At 39.7% G+C, this 10792-nt stretch overlaps 1 protein-coding gene across 5 annotated transcripts in view; it reads right to left on the bottom strand.

Moving 5' to 3' along the window:
• Positions 1 to 2249: 2249 nt before the first annotated feature.
• The window catches only part of tll1 (tolloid-like 1), a 393309-nt gene continuing 384766 nt past the window's right edge, over positions 2250 to 10792 (bottom strand). For all 5 annotated transcript variants that reach the window (XM_059964873.1, XM_059964872.1, XM_059964869.1 and 2 more), the window contains one exon: positions 2250 to 3308. In XM_059964873.1, coding sequence (XP_059820856.1) covers positions 3174 to 3308 — 135 coding nt within the window. In that variant the 3' untranslated portion in view covers positions 2250 to 3173. The remainder of the gene's footprint in view (positions 3309 to 10792) is intronic.

The raw sequence follows: 10792 nt of genomic DNA, 5'->3' as shown, positions 1-10792 counted from the left end.
GACCCAGAATATGAGGAAGCCTTGGGCTGGAGGTGTCTCCTCCTCCTTCCCTTTTTTCCATGGTCCACTGTCTTCTCCTATTATATTGCTTCTTCTTCAGCCCTCTACCACTCATTACTGCTCCCAACCATCTTCTTACTTCATCTCACTCCCCCACCCGATCTCAACTTGTACTCCTTCCCCCTTCTCATTCTGGCTTCTGCCCTTCCTTTCCAGCCCCAGAGAAGGCTCTTGTGCCAAAACATCGACTGTTTATTCCTCTCCACAGACGCTGCCTGACTTGTTGAGTTCCTCCAGCAGTTTGTGCGAGTTGCTCAATATTTTCAGCATCTGCAGAATTTCTTGTGCTTCAAAACAAGGTGCATCCTGGCACAGCTGAAACATGGGACAAAATATATGCTCAACCACAAAAGCAATGAGGAATAGATAGTGCAAAATTTTCCAGTGGTTAGTTTTTCCCCAAACTATTATTCATCAGGTAAGTGTCAGTGAAAATGCTGTTCAATTGTCCTGCCTCTTCAAGACCCAGAACCCCAATGGCCACCCTAGGTTTTTTCAGGATGATTCAGCTCAGTCTGCATTTAATATAGATGGAATGCAATGTGAAAAAAAATGTTGTCATATAATTTATTAGCAAAGGTAGAAGAGTATTTTTAAATTGAAAGGGCTTACTATTTTGAGGGACCTGGCTTCCTCAAACAAAGGGGTCTGAAAGGAAGCATTCAGAAAAGAAACTATCTTGGTAAACAGATTTAAATACAAGAGTAGAGACATTTTACTGCAATTATATAATGCTCCGGTTACATTGCATCTGGAACACTGTGTTTTGGTCCAGTCTCCCTACCCAAGGAGGAAAAGTGAATAGAGGTAATGGAACAAACATTTATGACTTTAATACTTGACATTGGAACACTAGTCCTTTCCAGAGGCCCATACTCTCAACTTTCCAAGTATAAGAGATGACCTTATTGATCGGGTCTCATTACCTAAAGAAGACCAATGAAATGGAACAAACATTTACAGTAGTAATTCTTAGGATTGGAGCACTGGCCCTTTCTGGAAGCCCATACTCTCGAATTTCCAAGAATAAGAGATGACCTCATCAAAACAGCCAAATTTCTTCTGGGACTTAAAAAAAGTATGATTCCATACAAATTGCAGTTAGTGACACAGCTTCAATTATTTGCAGATGTTGGTGTAATGTTTGTAAAAACACATTTATTAGTGCTAGTGATGCTGTCATGGATGTAGGGTATAATACAGATACAAATAGGATCATTAGTGCTAACTGCTAACTTAGGTAGCAATTTACTGTATGAAAGACATTGTAAAACAACATCTCCTGCAATGAGATTTAATTTTACTCCTGAACCTTGACTGGAAAATAACAAGAAACTTCAAAAACCACAATGTTCTGGTTATAAACAACAGAAAAAAAGTAAACCAAAAAAAAGCTTCAGCTAACAGATTCAAGTTGAACTTGACATGTACTGTAACAATTCACTGCTTAATCTTATAATGCCTTTGTAAGTGAACACGTACTAACACACATGTTGTAACTGAACATTCAAGATTATGGTTCATCTATGGAACCTGGAAAGAATGGTTAGGACAGAGCTGTCAGGCTAGAGGCTGGTTATTCAGCTCTGTTGGAGGTTAACTGTGTTCCAATATTTCACTTTTGTATTGAACTAAATAGACTGACTTGGTGAATAATTTTCCGCAGGTAAAAATGATATGAAAAATGCTCGTTGTTGAATTATTTTAAATCAAGTATTCAAAGTATTACAGAAAGATCTGTACGCCATGTGCAAGATTTACAAGGAATCATTCTAAAGCATTCATTGTCTCAGTTTCCATAGGAGCAGTGGTTTTGCAGCGGGACAATTTTGTTTCATGTTCAAAATGAAATTTGTCTTTGCCCTACTGTATGTCTGCAGCTGTTTAGACAATCATATGAAGTTGTAAAGATTGATGCCTCATAAGCACAAGATGGCTCTGAACATGGAGTAGCACCATTTGAAACCTGCTTTACACGGCATTTTCTCGAGTCTTTCAGGGGTATAATTCAGCTTTGATTCGTTTGCTAGTTCAGGAGATCTGACTATCCTGAAAAGCTGATGATGAATTATGGGAATATAGGATGCAGAGTTTATTTATGTATTTTGTTCCTCTTTCTAAAAATCATAGCACTAACAATTGTCACCAGCTTAGTTATAATTTCTCAACACACAGAATTGCTATATGGGTAGTGTTGTGGAATTGCAGTTAGCTGTTTTAATACTCCATGGCCATTTGCTCACACTACTGCTGTAACACTATTGTTAACTGGTTACCTATTAATTTGATTTTCATTCACATAAAGTCATATGCTTATCACTTCAGATGATTTACATAATAGCTCAGAGACACATACAATAGATTGGAGCCTAAAACTAGGCCCTTGGTATCATTCTAAGTGCAAACTACCAGCACACACACACACAATATATAAAACTATCCTGGCACATTCCAATAGCAAAATATAAAAAAATGCTATCAGGATTTTCAATGCTCTTAAACCTGTGATTTTTTTTGGTACTGAAGGAATTCACAGTTTGCTACAGTGCTCATTTGTTCTGCTTGAAGTCCTGTATCTCAGAGACGTAATCACAGATAATAGTCACCAGTAAAGACATCCAGTTTAAAAAAAATTACAAAATCCTCATAAATTATGTAGTAAATGATTTTCCTTTATATTAATAAACCACATGTTGAAAAGTGAACAGTACATAGGATACTTCTTTTCTCCTTTTATTGTTTGTGCCTGATTGAAGAAATTAATGAACAGCATTTGTTGAATTTATAGGTTCATTCCTATGGATAGTGCAGTTGGCTGAGAGTCTGTATAGCAGTATTTCCACTGGGTAAAACTCTAGCCAGTAGTGGACAGAAGCTGATGCAGCAAGCAAACCTTTATAATTACTCTGCAGTAGCATCCTGTTCCTGCAGTTTCGTACTCAGTCTAATTTTCCGCAGTTTTGAAATTTCCACTGGAAGCTCTTCAACTTCGTGCTGACATTGCAACAATTCATTTCCTTCAGTTCCTCCATGTTCTGTCAGTATAAATCATTCAGGTTATTTTTGCCTTTGTTTTATTTTAAGGATACAGCAAACTGTATTGATGGCCCAAGTTACTTTTTGATGTGGAGGGAATCCTGGAATTTTGTGCTTGTGTATCGTATATGGAATCCTTTCTTGTTAATTGTGTCATCAGTATGGAAGTGGAGTAAAATTGCATTTCCTGTTGAATACATTTCTTCAGGTGGCTATAAAAAAGTAAACAAATCCACTTTAAATTGCTTAGAAAATGATTGCTGGACTTATACAATATATACCAGTTCCTACTTACATAGAATAAAACCCCTCAAGGCAGTTCACAAGATCAAAAAATGATAGCTTGACAAGCTGGAGACATTAAAGGGTTCTAATCAGCATTTAATAGGAAGCAGAAATGCAGAAAGGTTTTGGGAAGAATCTATGTTCAGAGTAACTAACGGAAGGAGCCACAGTGAAGGGGAGAAGGGGTGGGATTTATAAAGGACTGGAGCTTGTGGCAGAATGAAGCTGCAAGGATCTTTAATTACACTCTAGAGTTGGTGGCGGGTAGTCTTTGTAAAAGAGAGTATAACAGCTCATCACACAATTTTGGTCAAACACGTTGCCTAGGTTGTTAAGCAGGTTTAACCTTTGTGGGAAGGATAATGGGATCAGTGCTGAGAGAATGGAATTGTGTCATGATCCAATTTCATACATTACAATATTGATTACGCTTCAGCAATGTATCTTTTTCTTTGTTTAATGCATCAACAAATGAAAGATCATGCAACGTACTTTATAACTTAATTAGGGGTAGTTATGTTCCACTAGCACATTAAAAATCAAGCCACTGTAAGGAGTTGGTGAACTGGCAGTGGGTTAGCCCTGTAGGTCATCATCACATTTCTACTTAAGCAGTTATTTGGGATCAAAGGTGACTTACTTCTCTTCTGGTTTTGATGTTGGAATACCAAAGTAGGAACTGCAGGTGCTTCAAGGTGCTGGGAAAATGATGGGCAAGAGGTGGCTGATGGGAAGTTCTGACTGATCTTTTGTTCCTTCACCATCAGATCTAATTATGAGAAATGGGCCAGGGTTTCTCAGGAGTCAGTCGGATTACGGCATTTTATTGGAAGCTCTGGGCAAACCCTTGAATCATTTTGTCAGATTGGTAATTTCCTCCCGTACAACAACTCTGGCTATTCTGTGAGTCTAACATCAGGCAGATGGTCAATGTGACAGCCCAGAGGAGTTGGTTGAGTGCAACTACTAACTCAGTTTTGGGATGTTGGCTTGGAGAGGAACTGATGTGGCTCACTTCCCCTTCCAGTGAATTCTGCTGAGATGGTACTGTTGGCATCTTTGCAGTGTGTGCTGTACGCAAATCTCAGAGACACAGGGATGATTACTTCCCAGTAGACCACAGTTTTGCACCACATCTGAGCAGTTCATTCTCAAATCTCTCGGTTGCTATTGTTTATTGAAGACAGTGGTGAACTTCATCATCAGTGTCTGAGATAATTGTGCTGTCCTCTGTTACAGGCTCACAGCAATCCGTCATGAAATCTAACGTCTGCTCTCTTCTGTCAAGACATGTATTGTGTCTTTTTTCAAAACCACGAGGATGGTTATTGGCATAGCAGGGATGAGAATTTCCTTATCGTCATGAAGGCATTCAATTCAGAGCTTCCCTGAAAAATGTTGCCAGCCTTTGACCATGCCCACTGCCAATATGCAGACAAAGCAGGATCAACTGCCAGTTTACGGGATAGAGTCAATCATAGTAAACACAAGGACTTGTTCTTTGGAAGCTGTTCTGACTGATTGGGAAAGGCTGCAGAAAGTTCTAAACTCAGCTAGTTTCATCATGGGCACTAGCCTCCCCAGCATCCAGGACACCTTCAAAAGGTGATTCCTCAAAATGGCAGTAACAATCGTTAAGGACTACCATCACAGTACATGAACTCATCTCATTGCTGTCATCAAGGAGGAGGTACAGGAGCTTCACGACACACACTCAGTGTTTCTGGAACAGCTTCTTCCCCTCCATCATCAGATTTCTGAATGGACAATGAACCCATGAATACTACCTCAGTATTTTTTTCATGTCTTTTTTGTACTACTTGTTTATTTTTTAAAATATATTCTTATTGTAATTTATAGCTTTTATTATGTATTGCAATGTACTGCTGCCACAAAAAAGCAGATTTCATGATATATCCTACTGATATCAAACCAGATTCTGATACCGAATGGTGCTGCAGCTTGTCAGGACACTCTCAATGGTGCTCCTGTAAAAACTGGTTAAAGTGATGGTGGGAGGAGGGAGCCTCACTGTTCATAGTCACCCCAGGAAGTGGAGACGCTGCTGTGCTTTCTTGACCAAAAAGGTGGTGTTGAGGGATCAGGTGTATTACCTGATCAAAGCAAGCTTACCACATGCCTTCTTCACCACCATATCTACTTGTGACACTACTTCAGGGAACTATATGTTTCTACCTCTTGGTCTCTCTGATCTACAACTCTCCCAAGAGGCCTGTCGTATACTGCGCAGATCCTGCCCTAGTTTAATTTCCCAAAATGTATTACTTCACATTTGCTGAAGTTGAAATCTATCTGCTATTTCTTGCCGCACTTTTTCATTTGATGTAGATTTAGTGATAGCCTTAGACAACCTAATTCACTGTTAACTACACACTAATCATCCACAAATGACTAATTAAGCCACTAATATTTTCATCCTAGTGGTTAACGTAAATGAAAAGTACTAGTGACCCCACCACTGATCTTGCAGCACATCAACCCTTAACTTCCACTCTCTGAGTTCTGCCACCACCCCAATTCTGAATCCAGTTGGCTAGCTTACTCTGAATCCCATGTGCTCTAACCCATTGGACAGCCTATTCTGCTGGCCCTTATTGAAAGCCTGGAAAATGTCCATGTAAACAACATCTTCTACCCAGCCTTCATCAATGCTCTTGGTCACCTCTTCAAAAAGTTCAATGAAATGTTTGAAACATAATTTCCCATGCACAATGCCATGCTGACCATTCATAATGATCCCTTGCTTTTCCAAATGCAGATAGATCCTGCCTCGCAGAATCCACTTCAATAAATTATTCACCACTGATGTCAGGCTCACTGGCCTATAGATCCCTGGCTTGTCCTCACAGCCCTTCTTAAAAAAAGGCATAATATTAGCCACTCATCAGTCTTCTAGTATCTCACTCATGTCTAAGGACAATGCAAAGATCTTAAGACTTCTTCAGGCCCTAGGGATTTAGTTATCCTTCTGTGCCGCAATATCACCATCACCTCTGATTTGCAATATACTTAAGGTACAGTTAGACAGATTTTTACATAGTAGGGGTATTAAGGGTTATGGGGAAAAAGCAGGTAGGTGGAGATATGTCCATGGCCAGATCAGCCATGATCTTACTGAATGGTGAGGCAGGCTCGATGGACCGGATAGCCTACTCCTGCTCCTATTTCTTATGTTCTTATGCAATAGGAAGGCACTGAATTGCTTGATGCAAGGATTACAACATATCCTGATTGTACCATTGAACATTTTAAGAATAAAGTATGTTTTTCATTTCAAAAAAAGTTTTTGATGTAACATGTAAATATTAACTGGAATGGTCAGTACACAAACCCTTGTGAGACTCCACAATTAAAATGTAAGGAAAAGAGGATAATCCATAACAGGAAATTAGAGGCAGAGCCACGTATCAGGAAAGCAGCTCCTTCAGCCCACTGTGCATGTTTTAGCCATCAAATAGTTACTTATGGTAATTCAACAGCCATCCCATAGCTTCTATGCCATTGTGTTTCAAGATTGTGAAAGTTAATGAGGGTCTGTGCCCTCCAACACCACTGCAGGCAGTGCACTCCTGATTTCAGCCACCATCTGGTGAAAGAAGTTTTTTTTTCAAATCCCTTCTAAATAATCTGCCCTTTATCTCAAACCAGAGATCTCTGGTTTAGGACTATTTGCAAAGTGGAATACTTTCTCACTATCTACCTGATACCTCTCATAATTATATACATCTCTCCCCCACCCACAACCCCCAAATGAAACAAATCCAACCTGTCTAATCTCTCCTCAGCTGAAATATTCTATTCTGAGCAACACCCAATGAATCTCCTCTGCACACTCTAGACATTCTTCCTACAGTGTGATGTTTAGAACTGTACACAGTACTCTAGCTGTGGCCTAACTAATAATTTATCTTGTTGTAGCATAACCTTTTTGCTGTTGTTCAGGCTAGTAAAATCAGACTTCATGTATAACTTAGTCATCTTATTTGATAATTAATCTCTAATTATCAAAGGGCTTTGGAAGCATACAGTAAGATCCTTCTGTCATTCAGTACTTTCAAGGGTGCGAGTATCCTAGGTTTATTATTCCTCACAAAATATATCACTTCACATCTTGTATTCATTCTCCGCCATTTCTCAGCTCATCTTATGAACTGATCAATATTGACCTGTAGCCACAGGCAACTCACCACCAACACCACCGTCAACCTTGCAGTATGTCAGCTACATCAATGGCTGCAAAGATGCTAAGAACAGTATCATGGCAATGTTTACCAAGATCTTATTCACATTGCAATTGTTTTGCCAGCTTTGATTCTATAGCAGGGTCAGGTACCTGGTAGAGGAGGTTCAAATTTTAAAGCCATCAAGTGTTACAAGAGTTATATTAAATGCATAAAAATATCAACTACAATATGTGATGAGATCTTGTGCTCCTTAATGGGGAAAATGTCCTGTAAAAGTTCAAGTGAATGCAGGCACTGAGCCAAAGGAGGAAAAGTTAAAGTTCAGTGATCAAAAGCTCAATCTAAAAGAGAAGTCTAAGGAAGACCATAAAAGGATGCGAAGCAAATTTGAAGCCTTAGGGATAAAAACTCCACAATGTGCTGCCTGCATAGCTGGTAGAGCAAAGAAAAAATGCATAAAAGACAGAATGAGTCAGAGGATGGGTAAAATTGGCAAGGGGAATGTATAATTGCAGGATGTTAGAAACACAAGATCTGAGGCCCTGGAGGGATTCAAGCATGTGGAAAATTTGAAGTTTGATGTGATTAATAAAATCAGCATCTGAAACTTCCATTATATTCAGTTTAATCGAATTTTGAAATGGAAGAGTTTTTTTATGATTCAACAGCATCACAGAGAATTGAATGTGCTTTCACTGCAGGTTTTTGTATCGGCTGTAAAAATTGTGTTCTCATAAATGCAGTAAGTTATTAAAGGGATAATCCACAGTGTGAGTTCATTTCCCACTATGATAGCTCGAGAATTTGATTTCCGTTAAAGTAAACTGGCACCAGTACCATGAAGCAGGTAGTTTGTCAGAAACGTAGATGTCCTTTACAAAAGAAAGCATCAGCCCTGACCTAGTCTGCTTTTTGTGAATTAAAGTTTCTCAATAACAGAGTGAGCCAGAGGTCTCTGCAGTCTTATGATAGTCCGCAATGAATATGGTGGAGTAACATGAGATTGACCAGCTGTAAAGTTGGGCAGAGCAGTGGCAGATGCATTCTAAACCTGACAAATGCAAAATGATACATTTTGGAAGATCAAATAAGGGTGGACATACACTATAAATATTTGGGCTCTTGGGAGTTTTGATGAATGGAACTGTCTTGAGTATAGGTCAATAGATCCCTGAAAGTGGACACTTACGATGCTTATCTTGCTGACCATGGCATGGAATATAAGAACAGGAACATCAGGATGCAACCTTATAAAACTTGGACTATTGTGTGCAGTCTGGTTACTGTACTACAGGATGATATGATTCCACTGGAGATGGTACAGAAGGAATTTGGCAAGGTTGGACCATTGGACCATTTCACTTTTGAGGAAACATTGGATTGACTAGGTTTGTTTACCCTAGAGCAGAAGTGTCTGAGGTATGATCTAATAAAGGTATACAGAAGTATGAGGGGGATACAGAGGATAGAAACTCTCCCTTGGTGGAAGTGTTAAAATACAGAGGTGTAAAATGAAAGGCAGGAGGAATGGAGGGGTTCTGAAGGGGGATTTTTCCCCCACACTGAGTGTGTGCAATCTGGAATGCTCTGCTGAATAAGTTAGTGGAGATAGGTATTCTAACAACACTTAAGTAGGATTACTGACAAGCACATGAATCATTAACACATTTAAGACTAAAGACCAAATGTGAATAAATGGGATTAATATAGACAAGGACATTGATTAGTATTGAAATTGGTTTATTATTGTCACATGTACTGAGATACAGTGAAAAACTTTTCATTTTGTACTGGTCGTGAAAAGGAAAACAGTGTTGTGACTACAGAGATGTCAATAAGACATACAAATAAAACAGAAATGTTCTGATGACATAGACTGGATGATCAAGAGTCTATCTTTAGCCGATCATTTGCATGACCGCAGTGGGACAAGGGGCCTGCTTTTGTTCTGTGGCACTCTATGACTCTCCCTATGATTCTGATTGAGTTCTGGAATAGCACAGTGTGAATTTGTTCATGACAGCAATTACAATGACTCAAAAAGTAACTTACTACCATCTTCACAGGGCAGCTACAGGTGAGCAATGAATGGGAACTTTGCAATATCAGCCACATCCTAAGAATGTTGGGTGTTACATAGACCATTTACTCAGCAATATAAAGTAAACAAGAATAATTTTCACATATTCGGTATGAGACTCTCGACTCCCAAGACTGACAGGAATTTGAAAAGGACATATGTCAACTGAAAACAACACAAAACCTCCAGTGTGGTAGCACAAACTTGCTATCAAACTCATGGTCTACTGGGCATCTGTGCCCTCCTGTACACTCACAGCAATCAGACATAGAGTACTTGCAGAAGGCACATTAGAAAGGTACTAGCAGTAACGTATCTGCAAAATCTTAGAGAACAAGAAAACCAGTGTCAGTGCCCTCTCCTTGGCACCATTAACCAACTTTTAGGCAGCAGGGTTGCTGGGAAGGTCATGTCATTCACATATCCTAACTGAGACTCTCCAATCAGATGCTCTTTTCTGAGCTGAGAGTTTGCCAGATGGATAGACAAAATGCCTAAATGGTGCCATCAAACCCTTCAGGGAAAAGTATGTATCTCTACATATTTGTTGGAATCCTTGGCCCATTATTAGTCAAAATGGAGAAGGAACTTTCAGGATGGCAATGAGAATTTTGTAACTCTTGATCAGAACACAAAAGCCAAACAAAAGTGGCAGAACCACACCAGTCACCACCGTACCCCATCAGAAACTCTGATGTGACAGAGTTGAAGGGTCACCTTACGGCTCACTGAAAAGAGCAGTTTCATGTCACCCTTCCGTGAAGGACTGTGTAAAAATAAATGAGAGAGTATGGGCGGGGGAGGGGTTGCTTATGTATGACTGCCATTTGAGGGAAGACAGAGAAGTAATGGGATCGAATTTCCTGGGCACTGGTGTTCAGAGGAAGGACTCAAAGCCAGGAGTTCAACTGCAAGGACAAGTCATGGGTTCCTGGGAACAGACTAGCACAGGGAAGTTAGGGGCGTCTCCGTGATTGAGAAATATGCTACATTAGCTGAATGAGGTGGTTCAATGCAAGTGGCGGATATTTAAGGCCTCACTGCACCAGGAGTACCTGGTGGTGGAGCTCAAAGCTCTGAAAAGAATATGGTATGTGGAATAATGTCATGGCAGGACCACGTAGAC

This window comes from Hypanus sabinus, chromosome 3, assembly GCF_030144855.1.
Source record: "Hypanus sabinus isolate sHypSab1 chromosome 3, sHypSab1.hap1, whole genome shotgun sequence".
In the NCBI taxonomy this organism is placed as follows: domain Eukaryota; kingdom Metazoa; phylum Chordata; class Chondrichthyes; order Myliobatiformes; family Dasyatidae; genus Hypanus; species Hypanus sabinus.
This window is presented reverse-complemented; position numbering and strand designations above follow the sequence as displayed.